Source organism: Zootermopsis nevadensis, unplaced genomic scaffold (genome assembly GCF_977971745.1).
Source record: "Zootermopsis nevadensis isolate Lab colony 2312 unplaced genomic scaffold, Znev_1.0 Znev_ptg000002l, whole genome shotgun sequence".
NCBI lineage: Eukaryota > Metazoa > Arthropoda > Insecta > Blattodea > Termopsidae > Zootermopsis > Zootermopsis nevadensis.
In genome coordinates this window covers 85,531-103,447 of record NW_028259134.1, presented here as the reverse complement: position 1 = coordinate 103,447, position 17,917 = coordinate 85,531, and the positions used below count along the sequence as shown (strand labels likewise).

General features: G+C 36.7%; 1 protein-coding gene and 1 long non-coding RNA gene across 12 annotated transcripts in view; one reads left to right on the top strand and one right to left on the bottom strand.

The window, feature by feature from the left end:
* Positions 1 to 823: 823 nt before the first annotated feature.
* The window catches only part of LOC110839133 (uncharacterized), a 28,640-nt gene continuing 11,546 nt past the window's right edge, over positions 824 to 17,917 (top strand). The window contains exons 1-2 of one of the 8 annotated variants that reach the window (XR_015537402.1): positions 824 to 5,444; positions 6,921 to 14,133. This is a non-coding gene — a long non-coding RNA (uncharacterized LOC110839133). Of the gene's footprint in view, positions 14,134 to 17,917 lie in introns of all 8 variants that reach the window. The other 7 variants (XR_015537401.1, XR_015537397.1, XR_015537400.1 and 4 more) reach the window with 7 other exon arrangements.
* Pcif1 (Phosphorylated CTD-interacting factor 1) overlaps positions 10,680 to 17,917 on the bottom strand; it is a 28,006-nt gene continuing 20,768 nt past the window's right edge. Inside the window, exon 12 of one of the 4 annotated variants that reach the window (XM_022083012.2) lies at positions 10,680 to 14,063. In XM_022083012.2, coding sequence (XP_021938704.1) covers positions 13,802 to 14,063 — 262 coding nt within the window. In that variant the 3' untranslated portion in view covers positions 10,680 to 13,801. Of the gene's footprint in view, positions 17,756 to 17,917 lie in introns of all 4 variants that reach the window. The other 3 variants (XM_022083013.2, XM_022083014.2, XM_022083015.2) reach the window with 3 other exon arrangements.

Sequence of the window (17,917 nt, the reverse complement as noted above, 5' to 3'; positions counted from 1 at the left end):
TGATTCCGTCCAAAAAACTTTGTCGAATGAACGAAAACCTAGGAAATGTTTTGCGCTGCTGACTTCGAAACAAACGAGTTTGTATTATCTTCAGCAGCCGTGGAAAGATTGCGACGATCTCAGAAGACGAATATCAGAATTCACGACGGATGTCTTCTGGGTTGGTGCGCCGTGCCAACGTTTCAGAGTTTCCTGCTGCCTCCATCATCAGGGCGATTAGTAAGCCTCAGGTTCCTGGGTTCCTGGACGCCTTAACGCCGACCGAGAACTTAACCTCCCATTTAGACGAAACTGTTCGCTTTAAGACAGGCGCAGATGCTGAAACGTGTCTGGTGAAGGTCAGTCACGTGGAACTTCGACCTGAAGTTTGAGTGTTTTGAAGAACTTGGAAGGCAGGCAAGGACTTGCAACATTGCGAATCATACGCTGGTGCTTATGGTCTGTGGGCTGCATAGAAAGTGGAGATTGCTGTGCATATTTTGTGGAGCAAATAATGCTAAGAAACTTTCCCCTGACTGAATGCCGTGATTCTGATCTTAAATAGCACACGCATATTTAATTTTAAAAGCAGAGAAGTTCCTCTGCACAATCAGGGTGATAATTATGGTTATCAGTGGCTGGAATGAAGCTGACTAAATTCTGCGATGTTGTACCACGCACTACGGTAGAAAGTGACTGATGTTTCAGACATGCTCGATCCATCCATCCAACCATAATGGCATCGCCATGATGATTGAGGTAGTAAGCACCTCTGAAACGTCCGTTAATTTTTACCAGACGACATGGTGCAATATCCCAGAAGACAGTCATCTTCAGACTTTTAAAATTAACTGTTTTAGGGAGGGGGTGGTTAATTTTGATGGAAGGTAACGTTATTACCGACTGAACACTATGGAAATGGCTGGAATCATGTTCCAAAGCAATTTTTACCAACAGATCGGTCTCACAGTAGTTTCATGATATGCCGACAGTTGGCAGCACAATACACATTGGCGTCATAGGCCGTAACCGTTGCCAACTGATAACATTTACTTACCGATGTGCATGTTAGTTTTGTCTGTGCCCCTAAAATAAAAGTAAAGCTGTCCCGTTAAACGCCACCTTGGCCTTTGGAGAAAGTATAACTCCTACTCACTTTTAACCTCGGCAATAGATACAGTTGAGTGGTTAGGGTCACGCCCCGGCCACGCTTTACGCCGGGAAAGGGCCCCGGTACCCATGACAAAAGGCTGGGTGGGCCCCAAAGCAGAAGGTACAAGAAAAATTCTCTAACCCGTCATCCAGTCCTTAGTCTGTCACTATACTAACTGAACTAACCCGGCTACTTTGAGAATTTGGACGCCAACGACACGTGGTTGTCCGAAGTGGTCCTCCGATGATACCAACATGGATTATTATGTAGAATACAACACAACCAACTTTTTTCAGCAAACATTTATTCCCGCGATGCCAATTTTTGGCAGTACTGTTCTAATATTTATGTATGGATATGATGACTTACATAAAGTCTTGTTATGTAACACAAAGTACGTACTTCACAGTTCGTAATCTCAGTTTATTTATAGTGTTACAAACTTGTCTGCTTTTAAGAGAAATGTGAACTTGTATTAATTTTAGTTATAGCGGTAGGTAATGTAGTTTCCCTTGCAAATCTACATCTGTGCTAATGTGTTTATATTTAACAGACTTCATGAGAACATGTAAAATGGCATGTCCTAGTACTGAAAGAATATAATGTAACCACTGCTAATTTTGACATGCACCCTAAAGCTCGGTGGTAAAATTCGGAATGCTTTGGTCTGGCAACACACTACAATCTAAATCACAGTAGTGATTGATTGCTCTTATGTGCTACTAAAATTGGTAGAATATTAATAAATTAAAACGCCTTTGTATTGTGGTGTGATTGTTGCAGGAATTTAAAATTGCATTTTTGCATGACCTGACACAAGACCAGTGTTCTGCAACCCTCTTTCACCAGCAGCACACCCTGATTTGTCAAAGACATCACAAATTGTCACGTTACAAGGGGTACTATACATGGCCATAAGCATATATCAATATACAAATACTTGCCATGAAAGAACGTAGGCATACGAAAACAAATCATTCCACACGTTGCATAAAGCTACTGATGCTGAAAGTACTGAATACCTGAGATTGCCATTTCCAAAGGAAAAGGTGACATTGGATTAAAAACATGTCCAAACTTATTAACTGTTTAACTTCTGACGATTTTGATAGAATCCTCCCATGCACGTGCCTCTCTTACCACAAACAAAGAGTTGGCAAACATTTTCCTCATGCTGCTATAAGATGGAATAATACAGATCATTTTAATGCCTTTGAATTGTATTTTCTTATAATCTGAAACACTGATTGTAATGCCCACCATCAGTTGGATTGCAGAGTGAGATACTGGTTATAACAAGACTGCACACGTGATGAACAGTAATCTTTCACTGTAAACCATTTGCCCAGAAGTGAATATAAGGCATTTATATTTCATTTCCTCAGTCCAGCATATGACCAAAAGTCATATTTTAGGCCTTGGGCTAAAGCAATGGTTTTCAAATTTAATTTGTGGGAAAGTTCTATGCAGGAAAAAGTTTGGTATATAGATCTAATATGAGATCTGAGGTTTACAACACTGGTTCTCAAGCATGCATCCTTCCAAGTGTTCATTAGTAAGTCGCATACCTGAATGCATGAAGTGATTTGTGTAACACAACATTTCTTTAAAACACTATTTTATTACTGATCTTAATTTTTTCAAACAAAAATTTCATTCTAAACAGATAAAATTCTAGAACCTATTGCAAATGTACATATATACATACAATAAAAATCTATAATTTATATTATACAATAAAGTTATCATAAGTGATCTCTGGTATTATTGCATAACTTCAATACCAATATGACTTTAAATCCTGAATTTGAAATGAGGTGGTCCAGACATGGTAGCTGCCAAACAAATGTACATGTTCTTCAATGGAATTAACATTAACAGATCTTTTTATGCAGTGAACAAAATGGACAAACAATGTTGATATGTTACTGATTTTATAGTGTTACATGTACTCATATTTTGAATTTTGGTACCTAAGAGAAGTTTCCAAATTCCACAACACAAAATTAAATTTTACAAACATTTATTTATATGCGAGGAACTGAAAATATGGCAGACTCTCAGCACTGTAACCAAAATTCCAAATAAACTATGAAAAAATATGGTATTACTTAATCTGTACATTTAGTATGTTAACTTCTGAATGTTTTCAATGTGCAGTTCCTGTGGAATAGTTCACAAATCCTTGACTGTTTTTGCTTCTCGGCTCTACAACCCTCGACTATCATGATGAAATATCAGATCTTGCTCTATAACCTTATTAACAATAATATGCAATTTCTGAAATAAAATAGTTTATACTCGATTTGCTCAGTCACACACAATTTTTATAATATAAATAAATTAGGACATGAAAGGTGAAAAAGTAATAATGAACATTTCCATCCAATGTCAACATTTGCATTTTACAAAGGTTTCTACCTCCATGATGTTGTGTTTAAACATGGGAAGAACTTTACCTTTTATTTATCTGATACATTAACTATACTGAAATTTCACATAATTTAAAACTGGAAGACAAGTAGTAAGTCTGTGACAAGTAAAAAATTATACAAAGGGAAAATGTTGTTTCTGGCTGAGTTTGACATTTTCCTTTATCATTATTTGGGACATACTTAATTTAGACAGTTTACTGTGGAACCATTATTATATATGACTGTTATAAAGGGCCATTAATATAAGAAAAATTAGGATACAGTAAATACTGTTTATTAATTATACAATGGATATATGTAGCAAATGCTGCAAGTACTGGAAAACAATATGTACATATATTTGTAACTCAGTATCTCTTGTATGTTGTCTCTGACAATGTTTAACTAGAGTGGTTGAAGTACAAGTAAACTTGACTCTGAATGGTTCAAAGTACGCTATGCCAGACCAGCTGCATATGTCACGTGGAAACATAAGGAAATACCAATTAGAATAGTGACCTGTGTTTGTTAAACTAAGGAATATTCCAGAGCTGGTCCATTTGCTGATACAAATAAATAACCCCACAGATAAAAACCTACAGAAGCTCTTCTTCAAGTAGTCTTGAACAAAGAAGTGTCCAGGACAGATGCACCCACTCCCTAGGCCTGACCATCTGAATCAAGGGTTTGACTGCTGTTACTCATCATTTTGGTTAAAAAACTGTTTGTTAGTCCCGCGCCATAGCCGCGTGGTCTGAGGCATCATGCTTCGGACCGGCAATATGGAATGCGCGCTGGTTCAAGTCTCGGGGGAGAAGAAATTTTCTCACAAGCTTTCGACCAGTGTATGGGACCGGTGCCAACCAAGCATCGTGAGGAAATTGGGGAGCAACGATAAGTAGCGTAATCCGGTCAGGAAAACAAGCAATGGCTGGGGGTTCGTCGTGCTGACCACACGTCACCCTAGATCTGGTTGGATGATCGTTCACCTCTGCTTAGGCGTGTGAACGTGAGGCCAGCAGTCAAGGTAGTCGGCTTTGGCTCTCTGGAGCTGTTACGCCACGGATTTAATTTAAACTGTTTGTTAAGTACATCTTTCCTGTACTTGCTTGCGACTGCCACCAGAGAACTCACCAACCTGTACGCTTGCCCAGTCCAGGATCATCATCCAAACTTCAAAGCAGTGTCCATATCCATGATATGACACCACAGGGCTTCAGGTGGGAGTTGGAGATACAACCTCATGCTAGCATCTTGGTATATTCATTTGGTTGTTGGCTCCACTGCCCGATGATGATCACGCTGGCAACTGACTCTACAGTGGTGTATTAATTATACTTTGTCTACAGGACTGGAGAAAATTCTCCATTCCCCTGAGAATTTGCAATCTATGTACATATGTTGAATTGAAACAAAGGTGAACAGAGGCCATGGCCGCATGCTCTGATGGGTGCCATCGGCCAAAAATCTGGCTCACCCTCTGTCCCTAGGTGTGCTTGCTCCATTTTTTTGGTCGTCAATCCTAGGATTGGTTGGCACCCCATTACGGGGATTTACTAGCAAAATACCACTGTGGTTTCGCCTTGCCTGCCTGCTCCATAGAAAGAGCCAAACTAGCTATAAAAGATGGGGTGCACCTGGGACTCTGGGTAAGTCAGAAAGGTGGGCAACTGGGATCTCACGCATTATTTTTTTAATAAAAAATATGTTGTTACATCTACTTTGGACTGCAAGCACCAACACAATAATCTTGCTATATGACCAGAGGGCATACACCCAGTATGAGCATCTGGCAGCCTCTCCAGTGACCACTCTAATGCTAATGGCTTTGAAAAGGAATATAATACAACATGGGAATAAGTGCTTGGCATTGACTCTATTGATTTTATCACATACAGGTGGGTGAATTTAATGCAGCGTTGTTAATGTGTAAGCTAACATATTTGCCACTGATATTTTAATGGGCAATCCCAAGCCAGTGTCAAGTGGAAGGAAAATGTTACTGGTACTGCTTTAAGTTGGATAGATTTTGATGCGATTCCTTTCTTTCCAGTTTTACATGGCTCACACAATTTTGTATCTTTTACGACTATTAGAGACATAATCCAAAACTGGACAGACTGATGTGACCCCCCCCCCCCCAAATTATGGGTTCATGTTATGCACTTAATGCAAGGAACACATGAAAAGGCAAAATGGTTTCTTAATTGTTCAGTAATATCACCTGTATGTAGAAGAATAAATAGGTTCAAAAACATTAATACAACCCATGTTCATGTTTTAAATTTCTCACATTTCACATCCAGGTTCAAACTATGAAAATAATGAGAATATATCCGAATCACCATTATACATATTTTAAGGAAAGAATATACCACCCAACAGAAAGCATACACAATCAAGTATTTTAAAAAGCCCATTACAGAAAATAAAATGGTGATACCATTAAGTGGTAATGAATATCAAAATCTAATACCATATGAATTACCTGTTTTCTTTGCAAACTGAAATTATGACAATACTACTGTTAAATTTTTACACAGCACTGAAGTACCATAATGTACAGCAATTAGGAAGAAAATTTCTAAATTTAGGAGATACAATTCACAAATGAGCACTTGGAATTCAGATTTTCAAAGAATTAAATGAGTATTTGACTGCAGCTGATATCAGAAAATGGGCTTGCTTTAGCAACCACAATGAAGGAGAAACATGTCCTAAAACAGTGTAGGCCACATAAAGTAAGTACAGATGGCAAATACAAACTATGTGAAGACAAATAAAGGCAATATCATTATAAACTATTATTATTATTACTATAGTGTGACACATTTACTATGCTTTTCAATGTATCTGGCCCACTGATTCACAAGTTTCCTGATTTCATCAGAATGAAATACATTCAGACAGGCTTGAAGGTATGAATATGCTAATCAATCTGCTATTTAACCCTAATAATTTCAGTCAGTGGCCACCCAGAACATGTTATCATCAACACATGTTACCCCTCTTTTGAATCCTCTGGCTTATGCAAATTTTTGTTCTTTGATGCATTCTAACTAATGAAGACATTTTAGATGAACTCTACACGGAACCACTAGAAAATAAACTCACCACATACAGAAACAATTTTGAAACATTTTCAAATTATGTTCAGCTGTTTATTGTGTTCTTCTGAGTTGTGATACCATGGTATCACCAATGTTTTGGAAGAAAGTAATGCCTCCATCTGCACCCTGGAGATGGAGGTAGCATGTTCCTCCAAAATGTATGGTACCACCTATGAAACCAAACATCACATCCCACAAGACAATAACTAACATATTCACTGCCATGAGAATCTCAAATTGCAAGTCTTACTGTATAATTTCTAGAAAAGAGAGTGTAAAAAAAACTGTGTGAAGACGAATGCAAACACAGGCAGAAGGAAGTCAGAAAGACCAGGACAAATGCTGAACACTGCAAAGTGTAAGTAACAACAGACTCAATAAATTTTGATATATAATTTATAGAAAAATATTAAAGTGACTTGACTTTATGACTCTATTTGTTATATAATCCAATTATTTAGTTTTATTCTGCATTTATAACATTCAATCCTGTGGAGCATGGCACGTATATTGAACTGGTTGAGTTTTCTTACTGGTTCAAATTTTTTTTAGAGAAACTTCTTAATATCATTACAAATATGAGAATAACATATTACACAAGTACAATTCAGGTGAATAATTGGCTTTCATCTTCCTGTCTTACAGTCAGAAATGTAATTAAATATAAAAGTAATATTAATGTTAGCATAAACTTGTGGAAGATCAAACAACTTTTAAGTAAAACCTTCTGCAGCAATTGTTCACTTGCTTTCATTATATGCCGAGAGTTTGCCGCAAAACAATCTTTACTGTGAAACCATAGCGTGTATGGTATAATTAGTCTTTTAAAATACTAAATCAAGAGTCAAGTATTGGGTTTGAAGATGGACTTTTATTGTATTGTGTTCTGCATGTACCAGACTGTGACAGAGTGAGGTGGTGCCAGTGTATCAACATTTGTTACATGGTACTGACTTACATGAACTCTGTTGAAACATGAAACATTCACACAGACATTAAATTTATGATGTAATATGGTTTTATTAGGAGGCTAATGAATTTCATAAATGTAGTCTTTCACACATGCCATGCATGAAGGGGCCAGTAAGGTCAAAAAGAACATAATTAACCTTTCATTGTAATATGCAGGACAAGTGTTCCATGTATGAATGAAAATAAAAGTTTCACCAACAGGACATAAAGTGGTCACAACATTGTTTGTAAGGTTTCAGGTTCTGATGGCAGTGGACATGAAGATGGTTGTCTTCTGGGTTGTTGTGTTGTGTCAGAGTTTACTGACATTTCAGAGGGGCTACTGCCTCCATCATCAGGATGATCACTATCTTTGCCCTGATGATGGAGGCTAGTAAACACCTATGAAATTGTAAAAATCCATTTGACTACAAAGAACAACTCATAATAAAGCCATTTTCACATTTTCTAAGTTCATATGTATACTATTTTAAAGACAACTCTCTCCTGGGATGTTGTGCCATGTAGTCTGATGTTTCAAAGGTGCTTGCTGTCTCCATCATCAGGATGACCATCACCCTGATGATAGAAGCACCTCTGAAACACTGGTAAAATTTCTACCAAACTACATGGCACAAAATCTCACACTCACTACCATGAGAACATGAAATCTCACACATACTGTTTTGTTTACCAGTATCATCTTCCATAAATGTCCAACATTAAAAATATTAATCCATGGCTGTGACAGGTCAAAGTGAAGGATTGAGGAAAAGTTGCTGGTGGTTTCAACAATTTCTTTCTAACGACCACATAACATTTAAATTTACATCAAACAGAGAAACAAGATGCAATCTCACTTTTAAAAATATTAATTTCCCAAACAATTCCCTGCAATTAAACTTATTTCTACCATTGAAGCTGAGATAAAAAGTACAATTCGTTCCCTCATATAAAAAAAAAACCCTATCAAGTTGTGATAAAATAACAACTAAAATTCTGAAGGCATGTTCATTTCAAATTAGTCTCCTGTCAAAGTCTTTTTCTAACCACTCACCGCACACAAGCTTCTTCCCTGTCCTAAAATCCCAACAGTAAAACCACTACTCAAAAATTACACATCTTGTATTACTAATTACAGGCCTGTCTCAATGTTGAACAATGTCTCTAAAACATTAGAGATGATCATGTAAAACAGGTTCTGTCATTACAGAACATCATATCAGTCCCCGAACAGTTTGGCTTTTGGAAAGATTTATTCACTAATAATGTAGCATTCAAGGTAACTAAGAATATAAAAATGCATGTAGGAATACTCTGTGATCTAGCAAAAGCTTTTGACTGCATAAATCATGAAATCTTAATGACTTTTATAGCATTCCAGAAACTTCTGCAAAATGGTTAACATGCAATCTTACAATCAGAAAACAAAAGGTGGGGGACAGTACAAGTCCAAAATGGGGGACGACACATGGAGTTATGCAAGGGTCAGTTTTTGAGTAATTCATGAATGATAACAATTTCAATGCATGCTATCACCAAATAAACATTTAGAATAATATGCTTAATTTAAAGTTTTACTATATTAATCCTAGATATGATTTTGACCTAAGTAAGCCAATGTAACATTAGAAGGAAAGGGTGTCATATGTTTGATTATGAATTTGAGTCAAAAAATCATTCAAGAGAAAACTGAAGAATCAAACTGGAAGTTATCAATTCAGAGATAACAAAGAGTAGAGCCAGTGAATGAAGTGATTATTTCAATTCTCCAGCAGACTCTGAACAAAACATACTAATATCCAACAGATGGAATTATATTTGCCAATAACAATTCCACATCTTTCTTTCATTCAAATAATCGACATTGTATAAAAGAATGTGGAGGTGTGAGTAGTAATGTAGTGATGCATTACAAACCATGATATATACAGTGGGGTTTTTGTTTTGGATGAGGGAAGCCATTTGCAGGGATGTCTGGCCAAATTTTGAGGTACTTTGCAATAACTGATTTATAGACACCCTAACCTAACAAATTAAAATAACTGTGGTTGTCCTTCCTTGCTCTCTTTTCTTTCCTTCTACACCACCAGGGTCAAATACTGCAAATGTTTTTAAGCAACTCCCTGCATTTGAAGAAGTTCGTGTTAAGCCCCACAAATGTAACATTAGTAGAGGACAGAGTTTCAGCTAAAATGTTTCTAATTCAGTACAAATGAAATACAATAACAACACTGGACTGGAAGGCAGTTGTTGTAGTGCTGCTGTTCTGCTATGAGGGGAAATGGGGGGGGGGGTCCCCCCTACTTAAGTTGCAGCCAGTGGGACTGTTGGTCAGAAAATTAATTTAACATAAATGTTATTGGACACAAAAATTCAGAGTACAAAATAACAGCACCTAAAACAGACCGGACTTTTATTTCACCGAACAGAGGGAAAGTGGGTGAAAATGTCTGAGACCAAAGCGACTACAGTTGAAACAACACTCTTCTGAAAATATTTGCTCACTGAATGTAACAAGCAAACTGATCAAAACCACTAAATTAAACAACTTTACCCACTGTGCTGTCAATGCATGAGACCCAGATTCGGTAAACTGCAGAAATGATCCTCGCTTTGGACATACATGAACTTCACAAAAGGAAAGAGATGATGAAAATAAACAATAATAGGCAGTATTAACAGTGCTTCAACCATTACTTATAAAGAAAGATATGTCATATACTAATATGGCAATATTTGATCTTGCAAAGTGGTATGAGACTAGGTGATCGAAACTGGTTTCAGAAAAGTACCAGAACTAAAATAAAAAAAAAAAATTAGGTACTACATGCTGAAAATATATCAGTCTCCTAAATTGATCATAATGACATAACAACTATAGCTTACACACATTAAAAATAATGTGGAATTTTATGTCCCAAATTCAAAATTCAGATGGAAACCACAAAAGAGATTCATTTTGTAAAAATAATTGTGGATGTTATTGTTATTACACAACCAGTCCAGATTGTCAAAACATGCAACTCTGAATGTGGAATTAATTAATCTGAGAGTAATCACGTGCAGCTGTACTTTGAACAAGCATGTAATTTATTGTAATATACTGACTTGTACATAGACATGTCATTACTGCTCCTGAAACCAAATTACATCTGCTTGTGCAATCTTAATATCATTTACTTACACCAGCATTGTACTAACATGTAGGATTTGAGGTTTTCACGGCAGTGAGTCTGAAGATGGCTGTCTTCCAGGTTGTTGTGCCGTGTAATCTGGTAGACGTTTAACAACGTTTCACAGGTTGTAGTTGCCTCCATCATCAGGACAATGAGTAACTAAACACCCTTATGATGGAGGCAGCAAGGACTTCTGAAGTGTCAGTAAACTTCTACCAGACTACACGGCACAACAACCCGGAAAACAGCCACCTTGTACCAACTTCATTAAACTTTGAGCTGTTTGTTAGAACTGTTATTATAAATTTAATTGCAAAGATACTTAAGACTCTGAGATTACTTTCATCTTTTCATGTACGAATTGCATTCCGATGACTCAGTGCCTGTTTAACACCATCACATTTCTTTGCAATCCAAATTTAATCTTAAAAATACTCTACTTCCAAGTTGCTTCACTATCAGGTTATCAGCTAAAACATTTGCTATATACAAATAAATATAACTATATTTTGCTATGGCAAACTGATTCCATATACATAAAATGGAAACAAGTTATAAACTATGCAGTTATGTGTGTAAAATCTGTTCCCTATAATACACAATAAAATATATACAATATAAAATTTCAAGAGAACTGTATAGTATGTAAGTGTCTAAGTGACAGGTTGAAAGAAACACACACAGATTCATTAAAAATCTGTCACTAAACTCTTGCAGATAAAAAGATTCACACTAGTTTGTTTACTTCACTGGAAACACTACAGATGAAAAGTGCATGGGTGAAGCAGTAGCAGTTAGTGAAAAGAGCAAGAATTTTCCAACTCACAAAGGAAATGTTCCACAATTATATGCTTTTGTGTTTAATTTATCACATATTTTTAAAAAAATGTTCTCTTTGTTTCAGGTACAAGTATGATGGATCTGGATTAGAAGAATGGACCATGAGATGATAGCTTCTTGTTGCTTAGGAGCATATTGAAAAATGAAACAGATGAAAAGTGTTGTCTAACCACAGAACAACAGAGTAACGTTCTGTAGTTTTATGTAGAACTGAAAAATGTCACCCTAATGCGAAGATGTATCAAGGCTCATTTTAACACAAACTGGGCACTGTGCAGGACATAGCTCTGAAATTGCGCAAGTGATTTTCATTAGAAGAAACCATTTTTGAATGAAAATGGTAAGGAGCCCTACAAAACCAATGGAAAGCAAGTCAGCACCTGCAAATCTGAAGAACATCAGTTGAATGCTAACAACTGATATGTCCTTATTCTTCTACAACATTCAGTACCCACAGCTTACTAAACAGAATTAACACAGCTGTCTTCAGCTTACAGAGGCTGAAATACTGCATAACACATGATTAAAAGATGAAGCACACATTGTTCATTCAAATGGTGTAATGAATACACAAAACTGCAGATTTTTCGTTGTGGGAAACCCTCATCAACTGCAGGAAGTACTGTTTCATGGTGAAAAAGTTATGACGTGGTGTGCTCTCTCAAGTCATGGGCTGATTAGTCCCATACGTTTTTTTAAAAAAACAAAACATGAATACAGAAGATATCACAATATACTGGAAAATTACTTTTTGCCTCACTTATTGGAAAAAGGGTTTATACACGAACACACCGTGATTATGGAGAGCACCTGGACTTTCTTCGTGAGACATTTCAGGATGTCATAATTTTGTAAATTTCCTGAAATGTCAATTGTGGGCATTCATGACAACCTTGCAGTCTGATTTACACCCATATGATCATTTTATGCTGGGGTTCCTGAAGAACATCTTTGCAAACTGACCACAAAACAAGTTACAACACAGAGCGAAAAACACGCAATTGTACAAGTCCATTCATGACGGCCCTTGTCACAGAGTTGTAACTGATCTGGTGCAATGTTTGTAATTAGCTGAAGAACCTAATGGTGAAAACATTTAACATGTTTCTAATGACTAAATGCAGAGTGATCAAAAAGTCATGCAACCCATTTCTGACACGTCATATCTGTCCCCCCCCCCAAACCCCTGAAATAAAAAAGAAACAACAAAACAACAACCAGTATTACAGTCAGTGTCCACTGCATTCACTGTTTTCCTCAAGTATGATGCAACCTGGTGAGAGTTCCTGTGCCATGGAAACAGTTCACCAGGTGAGATACTGTCTATTTGTTTGGCACAGGAGAATCACGACACGTATACCTAAACTCATTCTGACAAGTTACATAAGAACAAGATATCAGCTAGTGTTTGATAAAGAAATTCACTGTATTTGTGAAAAACATCCTTGTACTTCACCTGTTGAAATAAAACTGACAGGCTGGCACGAGCAGGCTACAACATGACGTGACCTGTGTGGGCTCTACCAAAGTCACAGAGATACGTGTGTTTATTAGTTATGTGATTTTCTGACCACCTTGTATTTTACATTTTCTAAGACATGTCAGAAAATAATGTAGCCTAATCTTTTTTTAAAAAAAATCACCTCATATATCTTCAAACACTAAATAAAACTGCCCTCATTTCATGGTCCACTCTTTACAAACCAAATTAAAAAATACTCTCTCTAAAGGTATGTTTTAAAAACATGTGACATCTACATAAAGTATGAGCTACAGTTACTTACAAAATGAGTTCAAAGTGTAGTACTACCTAAAAGTAATTCTAAAACACCACTCACCTGGTATGGTAAAAGGACTATTGCAGGTATACCTTTCCCATAAAAGAAACATATAAGTATCTCAAATTTGCAAAATTTAGATTCATATTCCCACACAGACATTCCAGGTTCTAGGCTGCCAAAAGTAAAAGCATTGGCTTTTAACCAATTCATAAAAAATACAAAAACTATCATCAAGTAAGCGCAGGATTTAGATCCTATGATAGAGAGATCATATTTTAAGTTTCACAACTGGTCCAAACATTCATTCTCACATTATGGCCTCTCATAAAGGTCTTTGCTGCCAGAGGGTCACAATTTTGTACAGATTCACAGTTCACATTTATCTCAAAGCACTCTACACTTGCCTTTCAGGTACAGGTAATTTGTTATCTGGAGGAGTTTGGGGGTTTGGAACAGGGGTGGAGACAGCATCACCTGCATCATTTCTCTGAGGTGAGAGTAATTCCTGACGATCTCGTTCTCGCTCTCGACCTGGCCTGAATGCTTCCAGTAGCGCTTCTACTCGATCATCAGTGGGTCCCCAGCGCTGGTACCCTGCATTATTTTGCAGCCAAACTACCAGAGTCCCATGTGCTGACCTCACATTCAATTCACTCCTATAATAATAATTGAATGGTGATAAAAACATGAATGTTATATGGTGTGCGTGCACGTGTACATATACTGGTAAGACTGCACACAACAATCTTTGTAACCATTACATTAGCAACTTAAGGTGAGCAAAATCTCTGCTCTCTTAATGCTCCATGGATTTAGCTAAACACTGGATATCAGAATTCCCCCTCCCCATAAAAAGAAAGGTAATGTGATAATACTCTTCTAATTTTCTAAACAATGTCTTTATTATATAACAGTGACAAGACATAATGCAACTGAACTTGTGATTGTGCAAACATTATTAAGCCACATTTTCCTTAAAATCAAGTAAATGGCTGAAATGTGTTCTATGAAGGCACACACTTTGCGCAGAAACTAAGCAAGTTCCATTAAACCCAGGGCCTTCCAAACAAGAAAAGAGTCACAAGCCATTGACTAATGCTGTTTCTGCTCCTATTGTGAGCTGGCAGAACTGGCAAACAGGATGGGTAATTTCAGGTGGCATTTGCAAAGGTAAAATGTCATATTTTGATGGAACAGTTTTCCATCTCACCATACACTACCGATATAACAGCATTCATGCGGCGGTTAAGTGTGACTTTTTAAAAAGTGTTAGCCAAATCTCGAGGAAGGTGGAGGAGAGTGGGGTGTGTTAAATGTCAGCCACTGAGTATATACACCACACTTCAGCTTTCAGATACACAGTCACAAGTTACAACATGGTGCATGTGCACAATTAAAATCAAGAGAAATGTGATGCAGCACTCCATATGCAACAAAGCATGCAAACATGTGAGCTTAGAATGTCCCTCCTCCTCAAGCTTATACTGTATCATGTCTCTTCTGATTATATTTGCGTGAACAGACTGTAAACATAAGCCTCAAGCCTCAGTTAGGTGGCTCACAACGCACTTTATCTGACTGGTTCGTCTGTCTACCAGTGTATGGAGTACCAATGAATGACAAAAGTAAGAATTCTTAAGTTTCATTTTTCAAAGTGTTTGTTGAGCCAAATGATTAACATTCACGCTGTTCCTGCATTCATAAATTTAAATGTGGAGGCAAGAACAGAAAAAATGCACCAGAATTCTTATGCTCCACCTAAATTTCTTTACTTATTCATTTTAAATATATATTTTACATAAAAATTGTCATGCTTATTTAAAAACTGAATCTTATACATTATATACACATCAATCTTATTTTATTACTTGCATTTTTTGCACTGCTTACAGTTGCAATAATAATGTACTATATTATTGTTATGTAATCTGCCATTATACAGTAGGTTCTTTATTTAAAACCATAAAATGGATTAATTTCACACTGTCACAACTGTTTACTTCACAAACCACAGGCCTGATTATCTTTATATACAAATGTTCTCTTCTATTTGTCATAATAATCCCTGTACTGAACTCTCTTTGTCACTCAACCGGACACACTACAGCGGTTATTTTGCCTACAATTCACTTGGCACTCCATCTTCGTCTAACTCCGCACACTGAAACATCGTGTCTCTCCACACCAGTTGCCTTTTAAAGTGCCACTGTTAAGTTCATGAGAGGGCATCCTGGTTCCACACCATTTCTATAAGCTGGTCGAACATGGTAGATAGACAGAATGTGAGTGTGTGCACAAGCTGTGATGTCACCAGTCTCTCAAGGTTTGCCAAACCTTGGCAACAATAAAGATATTGGGGTTGGGCATGCATGGCATAATTCTAATGTAAAGTATGTGTGTAACACAGTCATGTATTACTACAATATGAAATACAAAGAATGCATAGAAAGTTCATTTTCCTGAAGCATTAATGGCATAACAAAGTAACAAAAATGTATTTTATGGAAGATTATTTTTTTGCCTCTCAAGTAATTAGTCTTTTCTGACTTCTGCTGTTTCTGAAAACATGGATTGAATTGCAGAAGATGAACAAGAAGCATTTTCTTGGGGGGGGGGGAATGCTGCTACCAGAAATCAAATGCTTGCTTCATTTGATCTGAACGGTTACTGTAAGAGTTCTGAAACCTTATGAAGCTATAAGATTGAATATAATTTCTTGCAAGCTAATATAAAGGATGAGTTTTTCTTTACAATTTAACAGGGCATTACATTAGGCTGCATTTCATAAGTTTTTGTACATATGCTAGTACAAAAATGATACATGGATGTGACTCATTTGTAACAAAGTAGGCTTACTTATGTTGTCAGCAATAGTTCAGTTCATAGTATGTTTTCCTATGGTGCAAGCAGCTGGGGTTCAATTACCAGTGAAGTGATTTCCTTAATCAAGTGTATAATGACTTTTGAGGTCATAAAATTTAATTTATTTTTAAATATTTGCAGTGAAAATGTGAATGATACAATGACATTCAATTTTGCTCATTAACAAGGGTTACTGTGTGTATGCTTTAGAGACAAACAAATTTACATATTCTCTTTCAGATATTACAAGCTACAAAATTTAATATTCATTTCCAATTTATTTCGGTATGAGTTCCACACGGGTTTTTCAAGCACCATCAATTAAGAGAGAAAACCTCACATTGTGGCTAAGAATTACTGGAAGAGTATCACAGAAATTACTAGAGGATTTCAAAATGGAACTATTGTGGCTCACTTCAAACCTCATCACACAATGGTGAACAATGAGAGTAATTCAAAATTTAAAATTAATACTGAGTCATTCAGGTGGAAAGTGGAAGGGGAGTCATGAACCATCACTGCAGCTGGACACTAGTAGTCTCTGAGATCAAGTGGTTTTTGGGCTGAGTATAGTGAATTATGAAGAAGATTAATTGTGGCAGATGAAGATTAATAATGCTGCATGTGTAACTGCTATAATCAAGTCAAAGTCATGTTCTGATAAATTTGTAATCAACAGCCCTGTGTTAACAGTGAAAGACCAGGTTAGCCATGTCATATTTATTATCTGACCGAGTTTAATTATTCTTATTTTATAGTTGTCGCCTTTTCCTTCAGTAAAAAGTGTCTAAGTGATTCTAAATAAACCCATGAATCTGGAGATTCTAACACATGAACCAAAGCAAAGCTGTGGTGTTTTGCAGTGCTTCCAAAAGCTCCTTGAATCTAATAACTGTTAGACTTGAGGGCAATCAATTTAGTAGTGTAACTGCACAGTTGTATGTTTCCCCAGGCAGTGCCGGTTGAAATAAGTAAAATGTTCAGTAATCGCTGAAATTTTGTCCAAAATTATCGAATGTGTGGTTTCCATGTCACGTCTGCCTAAAACCAACCCTAGAAATATCAAAGTCTATACTAATGGAAGAGGACTGTTATCCACAAAAAGGTTAGGGTGAGGAAATACACCTCGGAGTCTGCTGAAGTGGAGAAATGTGGTCTTTGCGACAGAAAATTTAAAACCATTATCTTCACTTCACCAAGACAACTGATTGATGGTTAGCAGCAGATGTCGTTCTATGGCTGGGAGAGATTTGGATCTACAGTATATGGCGAAGTCGTCAACATATAAGCATCACAAGACGGGACGATGTACTTTGCTCGCGATTCCAAATAGGAAAGCACTCAGGACTGATCCCTGCAGGATGTCATTTTCTTGTGTGAGTGGGGGCGATAGGCCAGTACCAAGTTGAACTCGATTGTCTGTTGGGCTTAAAATTGTGTAGAAACCTTGGAAGATGACCTTTCGCATTCGGAAAATTGATTCAGCCTAAACAGTATACATTCAATTACAAGATTGTAGATTTAAAATGTCAATGATCAGACTATGATTTATTTTATGACTCTGCACTTTTCAGCATTTAAATACAAATTTAATCCAGCTGCAAAGAGTCGGGACGAAATTTAAATTCTCCATATTCTAAAGGTTAAC